This window comes from Carettochelys insculpta, chromosome 13 (assembly GCF_033958435.1).
Source record: "Carettochelys insculpta isolate YL-2023 chromosome 13, ASM3395843v1, whole genome shotgun sequence".
Taxonomy (NCBI): Eukaryota; Metazoa; Chordata; order Testudines; family Carettochelyidae; genus Carettochelys; species Carettochelys insculpta.
The window spans coordinates 5,055,206-5,080,845 of NC_134149.1; the positions used below are offsets into that span (position 1 = coordinate 5,055,206).

General features: G+C 43.0%; 1 protein-coding gene and 1 long non-coding RNA gene across 3 annotated transcripts; one reads left to right on the top strand and one right to left on the bottom strand.

The window, feature by feature from the left end:
- Window positions 1-299: 299 nt before the first annotated feature.
- On the bottom strand, window positions 300-20,958 carry MOSPD1 (motile sperm domain containing 1). 2 transcript variants are annotated; one of them, XM_075007797.1, is made up of 6 exons: window positions 20,790-20,958; window positions 14,069-14,327; window positions 13,810-13,885; window positions 8,742-8,965; window positions 4,877-5,038; window positions 300-1,295 (listed from the first exon to the last, which is right to left on the bottom strand). In XM_075007797.1, the coding sequence occupies exons 2-6, from the start codon at window positions 14,220-14,222 to the stop codon at window positions 1,264-1,266; spliced, it is 648 nt and encodes a 215-aa protein (XP_074863898.1). In that variant the 5' UTR covers window positions 14,223-14,327; window positions 20,790-20,958; the 3' UTR covers window positions 300-1,263. The 2 variants fall into 2 exon arrangements, with proteins under 2 accessions (XP_074863898.1, XP_074863899.1); XM_075007798.1 differs by lacking the exon at window positions 4,877-5,038 and having other exon boundaries at window positions 20,790-20,956.
- Window positions 5,049-17,274, top strand: LOC142020158 (uncharacterized). Its single transcript, XR_012647294.1, has 3 exons — window positions 5,049-6,835; window positions 15,322-15,390; window positions 17,248-17,274. It is a non-coding gene; the product is annotated as an uncharacterized LOC142020158 (long non-coding RNA).
- Window positions 20,959-25,640: the final 4,682 nt, after the last annotated feature.

The following is a 25,640-nucleotide window of genomic DNA, read 5'->3' on the forward strand; positions in this document are numbered from 1 at the left end:
ATTCCTACAAGAACTCACCTATTATCTCATTATGTAAATTAATATCTAGAGCAGCTCACACCTAAGTACTTCAATTTCACCATCTTTTGTGCAAACACCTTTAAATGTCTTTTCATCTCTACATGCTGCTTTCCAGCCTCCATGCATAAACAGAGCTTATGGGAAAGATTTCATTTTCAGAATGTTCTTTTACACAGCCAAGGCATAGTATATAGGCTTTTCATAAATAAAAAAATGCAAAATTTTTGTGAAAGAACCAAGCACAGGCCTACTAGGCCCTAGATTGGGAACATTTGGCTTTTCTTTCGACGTAGACATTTATTTTTACATTGGACATCACACAAAACTTGTTTCTTTTCGAGCATGAGACAAAATAGAGTATAAGTTCTTCCAAACTATGAAAGTTAAGGCTCAATTTTTTTTAAACAAAAATTAAGTATACTTGTCTAATGTGTATGTGGAAGACCTGGGCTATGTTACTGTACATATTCAGGTCATTACAAATGGGCAGTGGTGAAGTTAATTTCTGTACCGTTTGAAGTTGAAGTCCTTGACAGGAGTTCTCTCTTGCTGCCCATTATATCTATACTTACATATCTTGCTTCAGTTGTATGTTACATGTATTTACAAAAGATTAATTAAACATGATTGACAGCTGTGATGCAAAGTACCCAACTAATTCCACAAGTAAGAGCTCTATACCCCATTACTTATTATAGATGTCAGGAATTGAGACTGAATTATTTTCCATCTAAACTTAATGTATTTATTTCATAATTTTAGTGAGGGAATTTCAAATTTCATCTTAAATGACAAGCCTTATGTAAGTGCTGATCATTCTGGTATTTATACATAAACTTATGAAGTAATATGTAGTTATAACAATGGAGTAAACAAATGAACCTTTCAGAATGAACAGTTTGCTTTTATAGTGATCAAACACTGATGTGAACATGGATTTAAAATAACAAATGTTGCTTTAATAAGTTTTGTACAGTAGATGTAGATATAAAAGTTTCTTCAAAGTAAGTTCACAGATATTAAACATTCCATAACTGTAACAGAAGCACCTACCAGTGCTTGCTGTTTGTTTATAGTTATACATAGTTAAAATATATTATACTTTTGAAAGTATTTTAAATCACTGAGTGGCTTTTCTAGCATCTTAATGTGTCACATGGGAATAAAAGGCAGTCCACATTCATGATGTGAATATATAGTAAAAGTTGGAGTTTTTTTTTTTACATCCAATTAAGTCATTACTCATGTCCTCAAGATAACCATAGTGATGAGACCTGAAAGACATTAAAGGAATAGTTTAGTTTAACTGAATAAACATTCAAAGTGGAGGCCTAACATTGCCTGTCACAGGCCAGAAAACAAGATGGGGCATAATAAAATACAGGAATAATTGTTAAATATTATTCAACAAAAATTTTGCTTAATCACAATTTTTTGTTTAAAGAGTTGGTTCTAAACAACTAATCATGCATAGATTGTTCAGCATGAACAGATCCAGAGACTTTAGGTCAGAAGCGATGCATATTCTGTGAACAATTACAATCAGATTTGTCTGGAAGTCAATCGGTTGTTAGTTAAGATTCTATGCAAGGACTGTCTTACTCTTCCTGAGTGGCCCTGCTCGCTCCTTGCCAGAGCCAAGCAGCCTTATCAGCCTCATATCCAATGAGGCCCGGATCCTGGTTGAGACATTCAGGTGCTACATGTTGTTAGCATAATCTAAACTAAGTAACAAACATTTCAATTCTGTACATTTAGGAGCACCTTTGTTTACAGGCAGTCATGCCAGGCAGCTTGACTTCCTCTCTCCTGCCATATGCCATCAATCATGCAACCTGGGAAGTTCCCTCAGACTCTTTTCCAGCACCCCCAGAGTATATAACCAGTAACTAAGCTACAGTGAAAGGGCGGCTTCTATCCACTCACAGCCAAAAGCCATCCCTCTCAGCAGGGAGCAGATTTCAGGGAAGTGTTAAGCTTTCATTTTTTAAAAAATGTTCTCTAGCACTAATCGTGCAACCCTCAGCTGCCTCTGGTTCTAGCTGTGAACTGCTGACACTACACTTAAACCTGAAGTGAACTGACCCGGGGTAGCAGATAGGGTCAAGCAAACCAAGTCAAACAAAATGAATCACCCAAGTTTCCCTTCTGTCCTAGCTTTTGAAACAGATAATATACAGAGTCCAAACTGACAAGCACAGATGTATATAATGCCGCACTGTGGTGAACCTGGTAATAGTTCAATAGTAACAGACAGATGGTGGATCCAAACACAGAGCTGCAAGGAAAGTAGGGCTCCCTGAAGCAAAAAATGCACTTCCAGTTGAATGCAGGTGGTATCCTCTGCCTCAGCACACTTCTAAAGTAGAAGTCCTTAAACAGTTAACTCAGATTACTGACTAGGTCCTAGGAAATTTGCCTGGACACTGAGTTTCATTTCATCCAGAGTTTAAAGTTAGTTAACCAATAGCTTAAAATACTTGTTTATGTGAAAGTGCCAAAGGAGGCTAATTCTTGGCACCTGCAGAGATAGCCTGAATGCAGACAGGCCACAACAGAACAGCCATGCGCAGGTGTGGGCCTGATGCTGGCATTTAGCTTCCTATGCTGGAGGATCTACTTCAAATGTCCAGCATATAGAATGCAGGGAGCAAATTTGCAGGAGTACTTTCCCTTTGATAAGCACTTCAGCCATTAATAAACATTCATCCTATGGCCTGGTCTACATTACACAATCTGATCAATATATGGCAATTCATGTAGACCTACTTAGGTTAATGTCTACACTACAGCCATGTTCCCACCAATGTAAGTGCCCCACTACACTGGCAAAAAAAACTCACTTCCACAAGAGGCACTGCATTTATGCTGATGTGGTTAGGATGATGCGGCATCTGTACAGATACTGTGTTCCTTACAGCAGCAGGAGCCATGAAATTGCTGAAGCCCAACAGGTGGAATCCAGCTACCCTCCCATGCCCCTGGAGAGCTGGCCCCCACTCCCAGCTGGAAGCCAGGGCCAGAGTCCTGGGGGGCCCTACCTTCTCCTTGCTAGAGCCAGGCAGTCTTATCAATGTCATGACTCCCAGATGAGTCCTGGGCAGCTCATCTCCTCCTCCTCCTCCTCCCTAGTATGGAATGGGAATTGGAGGGGGAACAGCCTGCTGGGAGCCCAGGAGCCTCCCAACACCACGCACACTGCCCCTCCTAAAACCGTAGAAATGCTCAAGAAGGGCAGTGTGGACATGGACCACAACAGTATTTACTGTGGATTACTGATTAATTTACATTTCTAATATAAACATATTCCATAGCAGGCACTCGCATTGGAGAGAACCTGAATTTATTATCTGAATCATTTCACACCACCAAACCCTGGGTTTATTACATAGTCACTTATTTTACATAAATACTTTACATGCTCCCCGACACATGGGCCACGATGCACTATCAACTAAAAGCAAAAGACACCTTTCCTTTTTTCACCAACCCACCTAGTTACTATAGGTATAATCCTGAGTAGAGAAGATGCACCATCCTCTCTCCATGGCAAAAGATTTATACTTTAGACAGGAAAGCAAAATGCATTCCAGACTAGGAATCTTTTCCCTCCTGGGAGAGCACCAGTCATTGGGGGTTTAAATTTTTGGATTATTAGCTCAAGCACTTTATATGATTACCTGCTCTAATGGTACAGAGGGAGGAGACGACGACCCAATACTTGTAAAAAACACCACTTTAAATTGTACCCAAATGCAAGGAAGCTAATGCAACATTTTGCAAAAGCTAGAACTTCTGAGGGGTTTTCAATGACAGAGCACATCGTAACTTCTGAATGACAGCAAAGTCAAGAATTACTGTGACAAGATGCTGATCTGAAAAACAATCACCATGGCCTAATATGCAGGTAGCTTGCCCAATGAAACCAAGTGAGTGCAAAGCACACCTGCAACGCAGACTGGAACAAAGGGTGAATAAACCACCTAAAGCAAGGGTGCAAGCTCTGCCACACAATCGACTTATTCTCCCTCATCCCATTATCACCACTTCAGTCAGATCCAGCTGAAGCTTCAAGCCATTCATCCTCATTTTAGTTCTGATCTCAGGCAGGCAACAGGAAAGCAAAGAGTGAATCCAATGCTCCTTTCCTGTAAATCAACACTGGTTGCTGATGAGCAACACAAGGTGCTCTGTCCATGAGATAAGAGTTGCCTCCACTCTCCAGACAGTCTAAGGAGCAAGTCACAGGTCTGGGAATCAGATGCAGGTATTGCAGGTGCCCCTATCCATTCACCTTTTAAGTGCAGCTCTCTTAATACTAGAAGCTAGGGTAAAAGGAGGCAGCTCTTCACACTAGGTCTCTTCTGGCTTAGTGGGGATGGAGAGAAGGAATTTCTAATGTCAATAGATACAATGACAACTATAATTTTACACAACAGAGAAGCCCTGGCAGAGACTCTGTAGGAAACAGCAATGTAATCCAGTAGCTTTCTTTGACAAACGACTATGGTCTTCAGTAACGTAACCAGTCATTAAATGAAGGTGGGGTAGACCTCTATTTGCTAGGTTCCTGTTCTGAGGGTCAAATAAGACACTTGTCCAGAACACTCATATTGCAAACAGCAAGGGCTTGCCTCAACACAAGCAAGTAGTTTTGAGACCTTCTATGTTAACTGGGGATGGAGCAGAATGAAATTAGTCTGAACCCTTGCCCTTGAGACATGAAAGTACATCAACTTATCCAGCCAGCAGTGAATTTCACAGAAGTTCCTGTTATGATCTACACCTTAACTCAGGCAGAGACTGGAAAAAATGAAACAAAGCACGGTTTAAAAATCCTTTTCAAACCACTTACCTAAAACATAAGCAGCTACTAACTTTTGATTTACACTTAAATGGAGGTAGAGAGGCACCAAAGATTCCACTTCCCCCAGTGTAGGTAGCATTAGTGCTCCAATGCATACTATTCCCAGGAAGACTGTTAGTAAACTAGGTCCCGATGAGGCAGATCTGTTTTCTAAAAAATAAAACGGAATTGCATTGCACTGAAAGTCTGCAGCACTTCAACGTACATGTTTTGCATTCTGGAAGTGTACAGTGCCTTTGTGTGAGCTGCTGCAGAACCACATGATGTTGCATTTCTCACGTCTGATTAACCACCTCATGAAAACTCAGCTCATTTCTCCAATGAGGCTTGGGTTAACATTTCAAAGCACCCATCCACCTTCAAACATCCGTTTTCTTAAAGGAAGACAATTATGAACATGTTTCCTCCTTTTCCGTACCTCCAGCTTTCTAATTACACAAGCAGGAAGTGCAGGATCTCTGATCCCAGGGCACGATTATGGTCTAATAGCCCACGAGAGTTTGGCACCTATACATTCCACTGGTGTAAGGCATTTGTTTCCAAAGCTGGTATGTTACAGTACCAACCACAATGACTTACAGAAGAGCTGTTTTGGATATTATTTTAGAAAATTATACCCTCTCCTCTTGATGCCTGTAGAGTTAGACTCATGGATATAAGGCAGCCTGGTTTACAGACTTGAAGTGAGGAGACATAGTATTTTGTTTCAATTCCCCCAAACCATTTTACAATTGTTCCTGTAAAATGTGTAGCACAAACAAAATACGTGGTGTAACAAGATTTTGTTGACATGCATTTGGTGATGACTTACATAATGTGTTCAACACTGTAACACATTTAATTGAAACATACTAATAAAGCATTTAAACAGCAGGATGCCACGTAGTTTCATTTTGGTGACTACTACTGGATTAATATTGTAAGTAAAACTGCAGTTTGATGTACCAACTTACAGACTTGAATAAAAAGGTACAATGAATTTAGTATTCTGTACCACTTGACAAATAATATCTTCCTAAAAATACTGTAAAATAACTCAATAATTGGTTTAAGACAAAGGAATAAACACTAACAGAAGCATTCCAAGTTAGCTAGGTTTTCCATAACAGCTTTCTTCCCTCAGAGGAACTGTAAATATTACGTTCTGTTATACTCCTTTTATGATACCCTTGATAGTACTTTACATTACCAATGAAAGTGATGCTTGATTATGGTAAGAACCTCAGATGTCTGCCTCACTTTAATAATTTCATACTCACAGAAGCTAAGTATCAGAAAACAAGTCAAAGGTTGTCAATTATTGCTTGAGCAATCAATTATTATACAGATTCTAAGCTAACAAAATACATCTACAGATATGGCTTACAACCATGATCTCCCCTCATTTAAAAAAGATTATTTCAGTGTAATTGTTCATTACATATTTTTAAATGCTTTATATTCAATGACAATTTCTGCATCCCTTTAAATGGAAAAGTATAAATAAATAACTGGGATCTAAATATAGAGGCCTGGCCAGACACCCACCTCCAAGTAAGAGTTTGTCTTGACTAGGATAAAAGTGGCTTGCCTCACCTAAAACTAGAAGGCAGCAAACTGTAGTTGGCATCTACTAGTTGATTAATTGAATCTGCCTAAATTAGCTTCCCCTTAGTTTCAACACATGCTAGCTAACACATTCTTGGAAAAACCACCACCATGCATGCTCACCTAGATCTACCAGAGGAGACAAGGAAGTAGAAATGGCCTCTTTTTAAAAAAAAAAAAAAAAAAAAAAAATTCACACACAGTCAGGTGGTTGTGACTATTTCTTTTCAGGTAAGGACTTGCTACTATAATCCATGCCTTTGTCGCTTTAGGATTTGATGACTGCAATATGCACTACATGGAGCTACACTTTAAAGCCAATCACAAATTGAAGCTCGCACAGAATGCAACACAGAATTGGTAAGTAAAGTATCTTAACTCAAACATATTAAACCAGCACCCTGTGATCTGTACTAGCTGCCTATTGGTTTTGGGATGAAGTTTAAGGTGCACTGATATCAGTGTTTCCAACCTGGGTTCTACAAGAGTATTGCAAGGGGTCCAGGAAAAATAAACAAACAAAATAATAGAAAATAAGTTTTAAATAAACTGCAAAGTTACAATCTACTATTTTAAAATTAAATCTCTTCCAATAATGTTAGTTATTGCTGTCCAAAAAATGTATCTTGTGGTTTCCTTTTTCATTTAATGAAGTGTACATAGCAACTAGTAATGGCTTTGATGGGGGTCTACAAAAGGTTTGGGAGGTTGATTAGTGGGCCACACTACTGAAAATGTTGAGAACCACTGCCCTAGATGTTTTAGTTGCTGAGAGAATGCCTTTCTTTGTGGGCTGCTACAGCTGAGACAAGCAGAAGACCTTGAACTGGAACTATTCTGGTCTAAACAAGAGGCTAAACAGTCAACCCATCTTTTCCCCAGGCATTTATGAGTTAAGAAAACGCTGAAAAGAGTCAGGAGGGCGGGGAGGGGGAGGACTGGAGCATAACTTGCTGCTGGATTGTACTGAATTTTACTGCTGCACTCCTAACCTATTCTGTGTGACTGGTTGTTCAGTTGTGCTGAGAGTTCCTAAGGTGTGTGGCTAGTTGTTCTGTTGAGGAATTGTACACATCTTGACAAACAAACAAACAAACAAACAAAACAAGGCTCCATCCATGCTTCACATGCTTTTGGAGGGTGTGCGCAGCTCCTCCACCAAGAACATCCCCTGTTCTGCATCTGTGGAGGCTGCTCCCTGTTCTGAGGCAGACACTTGGAATTTGGCTTCACAGCCCAAGCCCATCACTTCTCAGCAGTGGAGTCCAAGTGCCAGGTTCATTGCTAGAGCCCAGGCAATGGGATGTTTCAGCAATGCTTTGGGGATGGGCCAAGCACATAGACTCCAATCCAAGGATTATTAGGAGACAGACTCTTCCATGGCTGACAGTTTGCAAAGGAAGAATAAACAGGTTGCAGATCCTTGAAGAAGTCTCCCTTTATTTACATCTGAAGAACAGAGCTCACCCAAGGATAGCAACAGGCTCCCCCCATAGGCCAAAAAATGCCCCCTGCCTCCTCAACTGTGATCCAAAGAAAAGAGTAAATTGGTACATCCACATCCTCCCACTCTGAAAAGAGTCACAGCTTAAAGGAAGCTAATGCATCCTCCCGCAATGCTAAATGGGTAGGAACCCTGACAACTGTCCACTTTCAATGCTCAGGGTAGAAGAAGCACCTCCTTTGCATAAGAGGTTTGGATTTTAAACTATAATCCCAGCACTGTATTCACCCCTGTGATGCTGCTGCAATATGGCTGTATTATACCACTAACCCAGTTTGGGCCAGTGATTTGGCCAATAGAGACCATCTTCTAATAACACACAAGGTCCAAAGGAAGGCTAGAACCCCGTTATTAGCACACCTTGCTGGTTGTAGTACAGTATGTAACTGTTCAAAGGCTCTAGAAATACCTTGCATTATCCCCCACCACCCTTTTTGAAGAGTTGCTGGTATGTTGAATTTTGAAAGATCTTCTTATGGTCATCTTTAGATTTATTAGCAAAGTTTTATACCAAATTTTTAAAGCAGGGATTGACAACGATGAAGAGTGAATGGGTCGCATGAGTGGCCGATACCCCAGTGGGCCACAGCAGAGCACGGGCTCCAAAGCATCATAACCACGCTTAACAATAACCAGTGTGCTCTTACAAGAAAGCCTACATTAACTCCATTCACTACCTTTCTTATAGTGTAACCTCTTTTCAGTCATTTCAGCGTTACCAAACTCTTTGATCCAGAAGAGGGTTGTGTAAGACTTAACTACCTGGTTGACACAAACTCTGCTCAAAAAAGACACTTTCAGCCAGGTGTTCTTTTATTCTTTTTTCCTCTTCTTCTTTTTGCTGCTGTTCTTTTGCAGATGGAAGTAGGGTAGCAATGACCTCCTTTCGCCCCAATGCTTTCCTCTGGCTTTGCTCAGACACTTGCAGCCGAAATTTGTCTATCACGCCATAGTGACAAGCCCGAACATCTCTGTGACGGATTACACTGCAGATTAAAAAAAAATTATCAAAACTTTTATGCATATTCTTTTAGAAACTAAAATAATTGTATTCACAGTCACACAAGCTCTAATAGTAGGGGCATCTTCAAAAGCAAAAATCCTACCACACCAAGAGTTTCACCTAGATATGTAATTAAGTTCTTGCAGCTCTTTTCACCGCTCTGTGCATCTCCATTACATTCTGGTAAGAAACTTGCAACTGACTTGTATGGGCAATTCCCTATATCTGTGTGGAGCTCCTTTCAAGAAACTCATCTGCATGATTTCAACAGCAGGTCTGGGGTCAGGATACTTATGTCCACAGCTGCTATCTGAGCACCCAAAATGATGCAGTTCGATAGTCCTTCATGTCAAGTTTCATACAGGACTCATGAATAACAAAATTAAATTTAATTAAATCTCTTCCATACCTATCTTCTATGAAGAGTAGTCTGTTCATTTGGGTCTTCTCTTTAGTAAAATCATTATGAAAATGCCCAAGTACCTAGTTTTAAAATCCCACAATATTTAGCCACCATAATAGGTACTGAAACTTTTACAAAAAGATTTCCTTGAATGACCATAAAAACCTTTTGGGAGATATTACGAGAAAATCCATTATTTAAACCACTCTGCTTCAGAAGTGTGCAGTCTGACAGGTTTCAGCCCATCACAAGCTGCTAATTCCTCAGAATAAAGGTTTCTAGCCATATTGGCATTGGGTAGTACCATTTTAACACTATTCCAGGAAACTGATCATTTCAGCATATTACTATTGACAAAAAAAATTCATGATTTCACATTCTGAATTTAAAAAAACTGGATTTTGTAGTTACATTAAGATACCCACAAAAGAGATGTTACTAAAGTACTGGGTATGCCTCAAATTAACATGTAATTTAAGTAGGACTTTCAAAAGGGAACAGTAAATGGACAAGAGCTTTGAGATACATCAATCAGTCTGTAAACAATATGTTTATTGAACACAGGAATGTCTTCGTAACCTCAGAAGCAAATGAGCTTAGCCATGATGCATTTCCTCAAGTAAATTTATTACACTTGTAGCTAGGCAGCTGCCATTTGGTGAAGAGTGGGTTCTGTCTTGAGTAGATCATTGAGCAATAAAGCTTTGATCCTGTAGTCCTTACTGATACATTCAGTTGTGCTTATATCAGAGATGCAGTCTCAAGCCTTTGATTTTATTTTAAGGCTTCTTTGTGCTGCTTTAAATTCTTTTCTCTTGTTAGTACCATCTTCTACGCATCAGCGTAAGTGCAGCATTATGTAAAGATTCTATCTGAGCATACACAGTTACTGTCAAGCAAACAGATGTTCCCTACAGACCCATATAAACAGATACATACTTCTGTTTCTTACTGGACAGCACTGTGTAATTAGAAGCACTGTAGACTATTGGCTCATCTGACAAAGGGCCATACATATACAGCACAGATCATATCCTAACCTCACAGCAATTGACACAGTCCCAAGAACATTACCCCTACTGAGACTACCTCCCCCAAAATGGGATCATGTGTTTCCTGCTGAAAAAAATATTCTTGGGGGACCAAACTAAGGAAGCTAAACTTTTCTGAGATGGATCCAAAGATAATCAAAATTCAGTAAATATCTGCTACAGACCAGAATGACTAACTGAATTACAAGAATATAAACACTCCATGCAATGGTATGTGCTGATCATTTTTGTGCCCTTAACAAGGTTGCTGTCCCTATCCACTAATGCTTTTAACAGTAAATGCTATTTGGTTATTTCCCTGAAATTCCCAATCACCCCGATGAGCCCAGTGTCACAGTACCAGGTTGGCTCCTCATATCAGAGCAGTGTCATTCGCTTTGCAGGGAACCAGGCATAGGTGCAGACTTTCTCTCTAGCCCTTTTGGGGGGCGGAGGAAGAGGTGTGCTGAATCCCCTCCTCTGCTCCCATTCCACACCTCTCCCTGAGTTCTTACTGCTGCCCCACCTCTTCCTAAATGAGCCCTGTCCCCATTCCTCTTCCTCCTGGAGCTTCCTGAACATCAATCAGCCGTTTGCAGACAGAGGCAACCTATGGAGGCACATGGGGGGGAAAGGGGTGTCACATGCATCATCCCCAGTGTCTCTCCCTCCCACCCCCACACTCACAATCGGGGCCAAGTGGCTTCCAGTGAGCGTGGGAGTGAGCTCCCTCTCCCCTGCAGTGGGACTTCCCAACACTCAGTGGAAGCAGTGCAGTGCACTGTTGCAGGAAGAGGCAGGTGCGGCAGTGGTGGGAGGGGATGGCATCTGTGCAGAGGCATGGGACTGGTTCCCCCGGCCACTTCCTGGAACTTCTGCACCAGCTGCAACTGTTCAGAGCACTCTGAAAGCGCTGGGAGGTCAAGGAAGGAGTTGGAAAGTGGGGCCACAAGTTGGTGAGAGGCATGATGGGGGAGCAGTGTGGCTACTGGTGGGCACTCAGTACTCACTCATTTTTCAGTGGGAACCAAGAGTTCATTACTAGTAGATCTTTATTTAATAGCATTTACTGGCCAGAAAATACAAAGAATGCTTTTTGGAGTAAATCAATGTTTGATCAGAAAACCAATTTCTTTCTTTATTTTGGATGCTTCACAAGAACGTAAGACCAGCCATACTGGGTCAGACCAAAAGTCCATTCAGCCCAGCAGCCAGTCTGCCGACAATGGCCAGTGCCAGGTGCCCCAGAGGGGGTGGACCGAAAACAGTCATTTGTCTCCTGCCATCCATCTCCAGCCTCTGACAATCAAAGGCCAAGGACACCATTCCTACCGTTGGCTAATAGCCGGTTATGGACCTAACCTCCATGAATTTATCTAGCTCTTTCTTAAATTCTGTTATAGTCCTAGCCTTCACAGTCCCGTCTGGCAAAGAGTTCCACAGGTTAACTATGCACTGAGTGAAGAAGAAATTTCTTTTATTAGTTTTAAACCTACTATCCATTAATTTCATTTGGTGTCCTCTAGTTCTTGTATTATGGGCACAAATAAATAACTTCTCCTTATTCACCCTCTCCATACCTGTCATAATTTTATATACCTCTATCACGTCCTCAGTCTTCTCTTTTCTAAACTGAAAAGTCCCAATCTTCTAAGCCTCTCCTCATACGAGACCTGTTCAAAGCCCCTAATTGTTTACTTGACCTTTTCTGAACCTTTTCCAGTGCCAGGATCTCTTTTTTTTAGGTGAGGAGACCACATCTGTACATAGTATTCAAGATGTGGGCGCACCATAGATTTATATAGGGGCAGTAAGATACTCCTTGTTTTATTTACTATCCCTCTTTCACTAATACCTATTTGCCTTTTTGACTTCATACTCATGAGGCACACACTGCAGCGTTCAAGTCACACTGATCAGCATGAACTAACATACAGAAGCTGACACATGTCAAGCTATTTTGGCAAAACAAAATGGCAGAAATATAGCACTTCAAAGATTATCAAAAGCTCATCACTGAATAAATTATTTTGTTAGTCTGTGTGCCAATAAAACAGAACAGCAGAAATGTAGCAAGACTAACAAAATAAGACTAACACTGCTCTATTCAAGCTGTTTTGGATTAAAGAAAGATTTACCAATTTGTTCAGCCCTGAATTACAGCAGTTAAACCAAAAAACTAAAAAACTAGAAGACTTATGTAACGTGGTGATTTCAAAGGTAATGCTTAAAAGGCCATCAACGCTATTCTGTGAGTGAGTTGGGGTCTAGGCAAGAGAAGAGAGATTTTTTTTTAAAAAACCATAGCAAAAGTATCTTGACTTAACAGGGCAGCAGAAGTATACTCACTATGTTACATGATCCATGGAAATCATGCCTAGAAGAATTTCAGATTCTCACTTTGCCAATATGCACATAATTCTTGCCAAAAATAAATCAATCAAGAATGTGATCTCGCTCATCTGTGCAATTACCTTAATCATAGCAAAGTATTCTAGTGTGGCTCATGTTAATAAAATACTTTTACAAACTATACTATAGCATCTAGCTTAACTGCCATAATTACGAAGAGAGAGGAAAAAAGACCCAGCAGAACCCTGTATTTTTTAAAAAGTTACAATCTACATTTTGGCTGTGGCCACACTTGGCCAAAACTTCGAAATGGCCATTTCAAAGATTACTAGTGAGGCGCTGAACTGAATATTCAGCACCTCATTAGCATCAGGATGTTTCCGGCCACGGTGCTTCGAAAGCACCGCTTTCAAACCCTCATGGCTTGGCGTGGCTACACGGGGGTCCTTTTCGAAAGGACCCCGCACATTTTGAAATCCCCTTATTCCCCTCAACTGAGAGGAATAAGGGGATTTTGAAATATGCAGGGTCCTTTCAAAAAGGAACCCTGTGTAGCCGTGCCGAGCCACGAGGGTTCGAAAGCAGTGCCTTCGAAGCGCCGTGGCCGGAAGCGTCCTAAATGCTAATGAGGCGCTGAATATTCCAAGTGTGGCCACAGCCTTTGTGATTAAGTGTCCTTGATTCAGTGTTTGTTTACTTTTCTTGCTAATTCATAATATTGAGGAACATATGTGTTTCTGCTCATTAATATAACTTTGAGGGTCTATTAGCTTGAGGCAGAATCTGATATTCACTTTATATATTCAAGGATTTAATTTTATCTGTTAATTTGGAATTACCAGCAACTTGCATAAACACTAAAGTATTCTAATGTGCAAATGATGTTGCAAAAGTTTCATAAGAGGGACAAGAGTTTAATGTTTTCTGTACTGCAGTTTAAAACGCGCCTTTTAAATACTATCTGAGGTTTAGACATACAATTAACTAACTTAATTATTCAAGTCTTCTACAGTTAGAGAGAACTGAGCTTTTTTTACTTACATATCAACACAACACTGAGGCTTCACTGCACCTGCAGCATCGACAACAACATATTTATTTGGAGTTGTACAAAGAACTGAAATAAAAAGGATATTGGTGGTTATATGGTATAAACCAGAAGCAGCACAAATTATAACAAAGAGATTGTGGTTCCGAATTTTTATATAACCCTATAATTTTCATAACTTATGCTTGTTACTTAAAGTATAGGTAAACTGAGAAAGAAAACCTTAAATGAAACTGAAGCTAGGAAACCCACCTTTGAATTTTAAGGCAAACTCATATGGGTTATACAGAGTCAACACCTGTTTGTATGTTGACTGGTCATCTGCATAAAATATAAGCTCCGTAGGAAACACAAACACAGGAAGATTTCCTTCCACTAACTCTGGCTGTCTTTTTTGTTGCTGCATTGGCACTGAATCCTTCCTGCTGCTTCTTCTGCTCTTATGATTTGTGAATCCCAAACAGACTTTTGGTTTTGAGTCATTTAAGAATTCCAACACATTTTGGCAATTCTGTAGAGAAAGGAAATGGAATGATGATTGTTTTTTGTTTTCACAAATCTACAGACCATAATCAGAAGGCAAATGATACACAGATACAATATGACACTTGGCTATTTGGTTGTTTTATAATTATTAAGTGCCTTCAGATATGTTTAAGCTAACATAACTCTACTCATCTTTGACTTTGTTTATATCCATTTTTAAAACTGCAATAAAAGTGATTATGCCCCCCTTTCATTATTATTATCATCTGTATTGCTCAAATGCCTCCTCCTTTTGTCATGGATCAAGATCCCACTGCGTGAAGAGCTCTACAAATACAGAACACGATACGCTCTTTGCAACAGGAACAATAACTGAGTAGAGGACAAGCGACAAGAGGTGGATGAAGACAGACAGAAGAGCATAAGGGAACAATGAGACAACACTGGTCAACATGAAAGCACATTGTGGCTTAACTGAAACATCCCAAGATAAAACACAACACATTATGTGTCAGTGCACGTTTGCATATGAGTCAGGTCACAGAGCAAAGATTCAGAACAAAAGAACCAGGAAGAGCTTCATTCTTTGGCTAACTGCATCTCTGACATCCGCTCCTAATAGGATTTCAGTGTAAGGGCAATGAATTAAAAAATAAGTAGCATGTATAAGATACGTTATTATTCCATTGTACAGGGTAGGTTTTGGATCCTATCACCTTTACCAAAGATAAATTTGTAATTAAGCTGATTAAAACAGACGGTTTTCCCCTGTGTTTAACCAAAATGTGTCCCCACCCCTGGTTTTTCAGGTTCATTTCTGGAATCTCAATCCACATTCCCAAATGTATTTTATAAAATAAGACCCCAACCCTGGAAATTTTAATACAGATGCATGTCTGTATCTGCAAAGAAATCCCACTGAAATTAACAGGACTATTCAGAGTGCATGAAGTTAAGTGAGTGTTTTAAGTCTTTGCACAATTATGATCTAAAATAGTTTTTCCACTATGTTTCTACAGGCTAATTGTCTCAGGAGGATACCTGGAGTCTGACTGGAGAGTCATAGACGGGATATACATTAGGACATGGTAATTTAAAAGAAAAATCCCACTTGTGTTGTCACTCATGGAAAACAGACTTCTAGCAGATTCCAGCATTTTACAACATCATCTAAACTTGTTGCTCATACGGTAAATTAGATCGATGGTTGCACCACTGTAATTCTGTTTATAGAATTCCCTAATGCAGACACAGCCCTAAAACTAAATGCCTAAATAAATGCTTAATTTTCTGTTTTAAATCATGAAGTTGCACTTCAAAGTGCCAGTATTTTGTATCTATTTCTCAAAACTGATACCTAAAAAATCCAAAAGGGACTAAAACAGCTAGTGCATACTCTACCAGATGTGCAGAATTTAGTTCCGATTCAAGATGTGATTTTATATATATAATAAGTTTTCAATTTGTTCTCAAAATTCTCCAAGAGTAGGTTCCTAGGAGGGACAACATGCAACAACAGTTCTTATTCCAGTATCTTTTTTCCTTAAAATCCAATCTCCCTTTAGAACCCAGGATTTCTTTCCAATAGAGTACAATGTTAATTACATTCTTTTTTAAAACAAATCCCTGATGATACTCCTGACTGATGTTCTATTTCTTTTTCAAAAAACACTTTTTAACTGGGCTACATATCAATAAGTGGCAATTTAGATTCTGTGCTCTTCTCAGAATATTGGTAAATACCTTTTGTTCCAGAAGAGATGTATAAGCTCTGCAATTACTTTGCACAGCAAGTCTAATTAGTAGGACTTCAGCATTGTAATGTCCCATTGCTAAATAATATTCACTGTTTCATTCAAACATACAAGCACTGTACCAGGGCCTGTCTTGAAAGAATGCCATCTCACAGGAATACAAAACTGTTTTTAAATAAGCTATTTGTAACAGGCAATCGAAGAAGAACTCTAGGAGATGCTAATTACAGTGCAATATATAATAAGCAGTTCAAGAATGCAATAAATAAAATACTAAAAACGGTCAACAATAAAATCTACACACATGCACCTGGCTAAACTGCATAAAAGATTATCTAATTATTGTTTTAAATATATTTACTACACTGCTGAATAACAGAAAACATTTTGGGACATTTTAAAATATTTTATTAGATCACAAAAGTTCCAATAAATATGATTCTTTATTCTCTGACATTACATTTTATTGTTTCTTTTTATTTTAACACACGCATTGCATTCACTAGCGATTGTCTAATGCTACCTCAACTCCAAAAGTCACCTCTTGGAAATAAAAAAAAAAAAAACAAAAAAAACACACCAGGTTGATGCTTCCAATTTCCATGTACTGATTGCTTAAAACTTTATTCAAATTGGCATCATTGGAAAGTAGCAAGCTTTCACCAATATGAAGGACAAAGGCCAGCATACACTATAGTCTTTTATACCACAACATCATCTGCTAGGAACATGACTTTTTTTGTCACAATGGTTTGCTGCCAGAGGCCATTATGACAACAGCATAAAAGTTCTTTTGCCAATATAGCTTATTACGCCTTGCTGAATCAGTATAAATTGTACTAGCAAAAGTATTTTTATTAGCTACATCTATACTAAAAGGATTTGCTGGTGTAACTATAATACTACCTAGGTCTTATAAAGCATTTTCCATAGTAGATTTCAAAGTACTTTATTAAAGAGGTCTAAAACCACAAAACTCTTTGGCAGACAAAGGTACTATTAGAAACATACAAAGCTAAGCATGAGCATAAATATTTGCAGCATCAGGCCTCTCAAGCCTGCAAACTAATCCACACAGGCAGACTCCTGCACCCTATGGAGCCTCAGTCTCATCAGTGAGACTGTGGATGTATTGATCTACTTGACCCATGGCTCACATAATTTTAGCAGTTTTATCTGTTTTGCCAACAGACTATGTATACAATGTGACATCTATGCTACGCTGATGACATCCCTCATCAATATAAAGGAATCTTCACGGAGTACTAAAAAGTACACTGCTTCTATCATGACTGTACTGGTTCCCAGCAGTTCCTTTCCTACAAAAGGATATACCTTGGCAGAGAAAAAGAACTAAAACATAACTTATTTCTCCATTTCTTATGGTTTTAGGCTATTTATTAGTTTAATAAAAAAGTTAAAATAAAATCAGAAAGCTTTCAAATTTAAGATTCTGTTCTCTTCATGTTATTATAACCAGCTCATCACCATGATTCCGAACATATCCTATACTTATTTTTTGTATTCAGGATTACAACAGGCTTCTTTTGAAGGGGACAACTGAGTAAGCAATATATTCAGAACAGTAAGCTCACTCTTTATTAAGGGACCTAATGTATACCTTACTTTTCTGAGATATTTCTCTGCACATCTCTGATTTAATATATATTGTTACAATGTTCTCTGGAGCTACCATTTACTAGCTCCATGATTTTCAACATGTGCTTTTCAGACCCCCTGGAGGATCTAAGATTTTCATTACATTGCCATTCAAGATTTTGAAGAGTTCACAAAAGAGAAAAGGTTGGAAATCACTGTACTAGCTCAGGGGTCGGCAACCAAAATAGCAAGAAGAGACTTTTTTTCTCAAATTCAGTAAAAAACTCAATAATTCAAGAGCCACAATGTGTGTGAATCCAGGACAGTCCTTCATAAATAACATCAAATCATACTTTTTGTAACCCCTATTTTAAGAACAAAACACACACAATGATTTGTAATGCAATACATGTTTACTGAAGGGTACTCACAAACGTTTTACATATTCTATTTCCTCATACTTTACAAGTGTGTGTTTGTATTCCTATCTTCCTGACTGTCACTCCCAAACCTACTTTAATTATGCCAATTTTACTTCACGTTTAATTTCAGTTTTCATCTTAAAATGTGCGTTGCCTTTCACAGCAGGAATGCCACAAGCTTCCTTTTCCTTTTCAAAATCAAGACTTTATTAGCAACACAGGTATAATATCATATCTCACAAAACACTGCGTATATTAAAGGGGGAGTTATCCAATGTTTCGAGATCACATATTGTTTGCTATTTAAATCTGAGTTGTTCATTGTTGGGCTTTTAGATGTTCAACATTTATTGAAAATAATCAGGAGGGGTTCCCCTGCCCAAGCTTTGCAATTATAAGGTTGGGAGCTCTGGAACCACAGGTTGCAGACCGCTGTACTAGCTAAATAATGCATACTATAGAAGTTTTTCCCCTTGATATACTCCAACTGTGTCAAGTTCCAAAATATGATCATGATATTAACATATTTTCATTTTGTATATGCACAGTAAGACAATTCCCTTCAGAATGATTACAGACTAAATACCAGTAAGAATTTTTTGTCTTTGTCAAAATATCAAGAAAGCCAATACAGTCTGAGGTTACAGTTAAGTATCAGAATGAGATTCCAACAAGTCAACAAATGTTATTTGGATCAGAGTAAACGTATATGTCCAGGTCTGCTGACGGAAGGTGCAGCGTAGGGGCAAGCAGGGCAAGGTGCAGTTGCACCAGGGCCTGGAGGGTCAAAGGGGCCTGGATCTCCTGGCTGCCAAAGCAGCAGCAGTGGCCAGAGCCCTGGGCACCTTTGAATTGTCACCAAGAACACTGCTCCATCTTTGAGTGTTGGGGGAAAGGGGGCAGCGTACTGAAGTCTGGTCAGTTCTAAGGGCTGACTGCATGAGGCTCTGTGCCTTCTGGGGCTCAGAGTCCCTCTGGTCTTCGCCTTCCACCAAGGCCCCAGTGGTTGTCGGCCCCGCTACAGATGGCCTCAGTATATACCTACAAAAGTTCACCTGTTCAACTACCTGCAATCAATTTGGTTATCGAGTGACAGAGAGATAGCCATGTTAGTCTGTATTCTATCAAAACAAAAAAGCAGTCAAGTAGCACTTTAAAGACTAACAAAATAATTTAAATAATTATTATTTTGTTAGTCTTTAAAGTGCTACTTGGCTGCTTTTTTGTTTTGGGTTATCTAGTGATTAGAGCAAAAAAAGTGAGAAATCTAGAGAATTTCTGAACTGGGCTAGCTGAAAAAAAAATTGTTTCCCCTAAATGCCCATAATGTGACAGACAGAATCCATTTTGGGCAACACTTTGTATACCACTTTCTTTAATACTGTTTCTTGACAAAGAGTTGGTCTTATAGTGCCTTAACTGTCGCAGGAGACAGGTAAGTATTGGTACACCCTAACTCTTCCAAACTATTTTCCAGCAGGGAGCAGTAATGGCACAATCAGCTGTAGGCCCTAGATGCTCCCCTCCCCAGTTCAAGCAGTGTCCTACTTTATTTTGGGAGACTTCACAGCTTCTGGCTAGGTCTACACTGTCTGAAGAAGATGAAAAGCTTAGGTTTGATCTTCCGGGCCAACATTTCGCGCATGCGCTAAATGGCATGTTCCAGGATCAACATTGACCCGGGAGCTCCCCGCGAGCCACAAGGATTAAGGAATGTCAGTGGTAGGAATGCTCCTGTTGACATTTTGCAGTGAGGACAGGGACCAATGTTGACAGCTGCAAAATTGATTTTAGGTATGCAATTCACATACCTAAAATTCCACAGCAGCTGTTGACGTTCCTGGTAAGTGTAGAAGCAGCCTTTGATTGTTCAGATGCGGCTAACACAAAGTGAAATACCCTACCAGTGAAGGGCAAGTTAAGGATGAGGGTTTCCAAGCTCCTCTCTCCGGCATGATAAAGGGGCAAGCTGCTGTGACCGCCTAAGATCCTCAGGCTGGAAGAGAGACCTCAGTAGGGCATCAAGCCCAGCCCCTTGCTCAAAGCAGGGCCAATCCCAACTAAATCATCCCAGCCAGGGCTTTGTCAGGCAGGGACTTAAAAACCTCTAGGGATGGAGATTCCAGCACCTCTCCAGGTAACACATTCCAGTGCTTCACCTCCCTCCTGGTGACATAGGATCTCCTGGCCGACCAACTGGCACCTGACAGCAGGGCCACTGGCGCGGGTTTCGTGGCCGGCCGAGAGGCTGCGACCCCTTGTCCTAGATCGGGGGCGGCCTGGCTCCCGCGCGCCCCCACGCGGCGCAGCTCCCGTGAGCGTGTTTACAACGACCGGCCAAGGCTGATGCCGGGACAGAGCGGGCGGGGGAAGCGCCCTGCAGACAGAGCCCACCCGGCGATGCACACCCGCCCGCCACGCCCGAGCGGGCGCTGCCCAGCCGCACGCCGGGAGCCCGGCTCCGCAGCTTGGACTCGAGCCGGGCTGTTTACCCCCCACCATGCGGGGCCGGCCTGCGGAGCCGGGGCCTCCGCCCTGACAGGCCCGCATCCCAGCTGACTGGGGAGGGAGCCGCCGCCCTGCCCCACGCACGGGTGCCGAGAGCCAGGGGTCGCGTCCCCACACAGTGCCCGGCCCGTCGGGGTCCCTCAGCGCCGCCTCGTGGGCTGGCACTGCGGCGGAGCGCCAGGCGCTGCCGGCTGCCGCACTCACCCCTCGGGGCCCGCCGGGTCTCGGCTCGCCGGCTGGCTGTGTAGAGCCCCTTTGTCAGTGCCCCCCACCCGGCACTGCAGGAAGCGTCGTCGCTATGGCTGCCGGGATAGTGGCTGACTCGCCCCCTCCTCTCCCAGTGACGTCATGGCCCGCCCGCCGCGCGGGCTGCGGTCTCCGAGCGTCAGTCTCGCGCGCGGAGGGGGCAGCGCCTCTTAGGGCCAAGCGCCACGCCCCCTACCGGGCGCCGTGGGGGCCTCTGGGCCGGCTCATCCTGCCCGGGCTGACACCCTTTCCCCTCCCCCAGCTAATTGGGGCCGGTCACGTGCTCCGCCAGCAGTAGGGGTAGCGTCAGGGTCTGTCATCCCCACCGGTGTCAACCGGGCCGCAGCCCTCAGCGGGGCTCCCCCGGTGCCGGGCCCACCTCAGCGACAGAGGCCAGTCCCGCGCCCTCCCGCAGCTGTGCGCCTGCCGCCCCCGCTCCGTGACATGCAGCTGTGTTTGACAGAGCCGCCTCCTCCTGGAGGTGCCGTGCCTGGCCCCGCCCGCCGGCCAGTCCCGTTGGGAACCGAAAGCGCGGCGGCCTGGCGGCCTAGCCTGCTGGAGCCTTCTGAGCCCCCGACCTTCCACTGCGGAGCTGGCCCATAGTAACGCATGCGGAGAGGCTTTATGTCTTCTGCACCTTTACCCCGACTCGTGTAACTGCGCGGAAGGGAAGACGGAAGAGCTAATGTCGGCGGTCATTTGGCTGGGTGGCAGGAGAGGGCTGCCTGCTCTGTTCACTCCCTCGGGGGCACCTGGCATTGGCCACTGTTGGAAGACAGGATACATGAGACTAGCCGGACCTTTGGTCTGACCCAGTGTGGCCGTTTTTTATGTTCCTAATTTATTGCCCAAGCATGGTAGCGCCTAAAGACCACAGATTCATCATGTCACAACAGAGAGGTACTATCTACTACCCGCAAAGAGCCTACAGCCTAATTTAAGTTAGGGGGGAGCGATAGCTCAGTGTTCTGAGCATTGGCTAACTCAGCCCGGGGTTGTGAGCCCAATTCTTGAGGGGGCCATTTAAGGATCTGGGGCAAATAGATAGAAAGAAAGAAAGAAAGAAGAGGGATGGTGCTTGGGCCTGCCAAGAGGCCAGGGTACTGGACTTTTGGTGACTTCCCACGTTCCCTCCCAGCTTTACGAGATGTGTATGTCCATAAGGAAAGAGAATAGCTGGTTACTCTCTGATTTTATAATTCAATTGTAAGCTCCTCAAAATAGAGATGGTGTTACTCAGAGTACATAAGCAGCAGCCTAACCTGCCTAATTATGATTGAATATTTTGTGGGCTTCATCATCTAGGGAAGTTTTAAGAAGGGATTTGAAGGAGGACTACAATGTGGTGGCTTTGTTTATTTTTATCTGGAGCTCCTCACATGGATAAGTGATGGCACTGGAGAAAGCATAAAGAGGCTTGCTGGAAAAAAATGATAAATAGACCATCAAGACAGATTAATGTTATGTGCAGACAGGTGAAGTTTGATGTCTTGATAGAGTATAAGAGAAAACAAGTAGGATGGAGATAGGCTTTGAAGGGCGTTAAAAGTGCAGATAAGAAAATGATCTTTATAGTAACATTTTGAATGGATATAAGAGTGACAAGGCAGGATTGTCAAGGGTAGAAAGGAATAGTTATGATGAGGGTCTAGCAAAGAGTTTAGCTATGGGGTTGGAGAATAAAGGCCAGATGTTAGAGATGTTAGGGACGAACAGCAAAGTACAACGTGGATATGTGGTTCCGAAGAGGCGACTTACTCAAAGTGTTTGTCTACTTGGGTTTTTTACTTTATATTGATTGCCAATTAATTGAGGTAATGTACACCCTTATAAAGGCTAATTTGGACTTTCTCACAATGTTTGTTCAAGATAACAAATGTTTGTAGTGTACCATAAAGGTAAGAGATGTGTGTTTGATGAAGACTACATCAACTACTGACCATTTGGGTGAATAGAGGAGTTAATTCCAGATTACAAGGCAAATGAGGAGGTGGAGCAAAGACATATTGCAGTGCACTCTCCTAAAATCACTGTACACTTTGTCCATTGGGAGCACAAATTAAAGATAAGACATCCAGTTCACTGCGTCATGCAGTATGCTTAGTAAATCTATGTCAGGACTGTGCCAGTAGGGACGACTGTGGCATTAGGGGAGCCCAGGCCTAGGAGTGTCTAGTGACTGGAACCGTGCAGTGCACCACCATGTCTGGTCCTATTTGCAATGGCTGCTGAGGGAGTCGGCAAAGGTGCTTTGGAAATGTAGGTATATAAGGCTCCTGGATCTAATAAAAGTGTGGGCCAAAAGGGGGAGTGGAAAAATTAGGAGCAGGTCTAAGAAAACTTGAACAAAAAATCAGTTAGTTGGATGAGGATCACTATTGGGGGTGAAAAAAGTGTGGTGAGGGAGCAGAGACAAGGGACCTTCTGTGGGAGTGTGGGTCGGTGTTCATGACGATGTAAGGGTTGAAACTATTTCTGTATCTGAATTCTAGATCTTATGAATCTTTGCACATCCCATATCTTGGAGATCTTTCTGGGTTTGCCATTTTTTTTCTTTTGCCATGTGAGTTGTTATAGCCTGGTTAGATTAGGAAAAGTAAGAAATGTGAACATGGAGACAGACAACACAGAAGGCCCCAGAGTGATCCCACTATGCATGTTTTTTCATTGCTGTTGGGATTACCTACTCCTTTGTTTAGATAGTCTAAAATTATGAAGATTCATTACTTATCTGGTGAAATATTCTGTTACATGGTCAGAAACATTCTGTTGTGCTCAGTTCTTTTACCACCTCTCACACTTGTATAAAAAGGCCCTTATTCCAGTCTTTGTCAGTCGTGGCAAAAAGACTTATTGTGTATAATAGAATATCGAATCCCTCAGCATCTAGATATAGAGGAAATGGCACTACACATTAACAGATAGGATCCACCCAAGCCCATAGGAAGGGTCTCTCTTGAATGGATCAGTATGCTAAGCTACTTCTACACGGGAACGCTACATCGAAATAGCTTATTTATTTATTTATTTATTTGTGTAGCGATATTTATTTATTTATGTAGTGACATCGAAATAAGCTATTTCGATGAATAGCGTCTACACGTCCTCCAGGGCTGGTGCCATTGATGTTCAGTGTCGACGTTGGGCAGCACTACGTTGAAGTAGGCACTGCAGGGGAGCGTCTACACGCCAAAGCGGCCCACATCGAAATAAGGGTGCCAGGAACAGCTGCAGACAGGGTCACAGAGCGGACTAGCACTTCCGGGGCAACAGCTAGCCGCTCCCTTAAAGGGCCCCTTCCAAACACACTCAGCCTGCACAGCACGTGGCCTGCAGAGCCACAGGCACGCACACCCGTCGAAGCAGTATGGACCCCCAGCAGCAGCAGCAGCAGCAGCAGCAGCAGCAGCCAGAGGTCCACACACCCGCCCCTGCAGGAGCAGTGCTTGCCCTGCTCAATGCTATGCAGGAGGCAGCTCACCACCTTTTATTCGTGGAAGAGGAGCTGCCCCCAGGGGAGGAGGAAGCAGCCCCAGACCTTGCTGCCATCCGACCCTGCCCCCCCCGCCGCACACGCTGCCTGCTGTGGAGCTTACCCCACAAGCACCGACTGGTGGGAGCGGCTGGTGCTTGGCGAGTGGGATAATGACCGTTGGCTCCAGAATTTCCGTATGAGCTGGCAGACGTTCCTGGAGCTCTGCCAGTGGCTCACCCCTGCCTTACGGCACCAGGACACCTCAATGCGACATGCCCTCACGGTCGAGAAATGGGTCGGCATCGCTGTCTGGAAGCTGGCCACTCCAGACAGCTACCGATCCGTGGGGCAGCAGTTTGGCGTGGGCAAGGCCACCGTCGGGGCTGTCCTCATGGAGGTAAGAGGACCCAGGGAGGCGGGGGGAGCCCTGGGGTGGAGGGCCAGACACACCCTGCACACCCCTCACTGGTGCTCTCTCATGTCCTTCCCCTGCAGGTCGTCTGCGCAATCAATGCCCTGCTCCTCCACAGACTCGTGCGGCTTGGGGACCCGGGTGCTGCCATCACGGGGTTTGCCAGCCTGGGCTTCCCAGATTGCTTTGGGGCTCTGGATGGGACCCATATCCCCATCCGTGCCCCGGAGCACAGCGGAGGATGCTTCCTCAACAGGAAGGGCTACCATTCGGTGGTCCTCCAGGCCTTGGTTGACAGCTGGGGCCGCTTCCTGGACATTTATGTTGGCTGGCCTGGCAGCACTCACGATGCCCGGGTATTCAGAAATTTGGGCCTCTGCTGCCGGCTGGAAGCGGGGACCTACATCCCCCAGTGGGAGATCCCTGTGGGGGACACCACCATGCCCCTCTGCGTCGTCACAGACACGGTGTACCCCCTCCAGCCCTGGCTCATGCACCCTTACACGGGCCATCTCACAGCCAGCCAGGAGCGGTTCAACACGTGGTTGAACCATGTGCACCAGGCGGTCGAGCGCACTTTTGGCCTCCTCAAAGGGCGCTGGAGGTGTCTCCTCACCTGCCTGGATGCAGGCCCCATCAACATCCCCCAGGTTGTGGGCGCATGCAGCACACTCCACAACCTGGTCGAGAGCAAGGGGGAGGCATTCTTCCAGGGCTGGGCTGTGGAGGCTGGCAGGGCCGATGTGCAGCCACCTGCTGCCCCCAGTCGCCAGGTGGACCCCGAGGGGATCTGGGTCTGGGAGGCCCTGCGGGCCCATTTCGACCAGGCCGCGGGGTGAACACTGGCAGGCCACCCACTGCACCTCCCCATCCTCCACAACACTCCTTGCCCCCACGCCCACACCACAGAGCACCCAAGAGC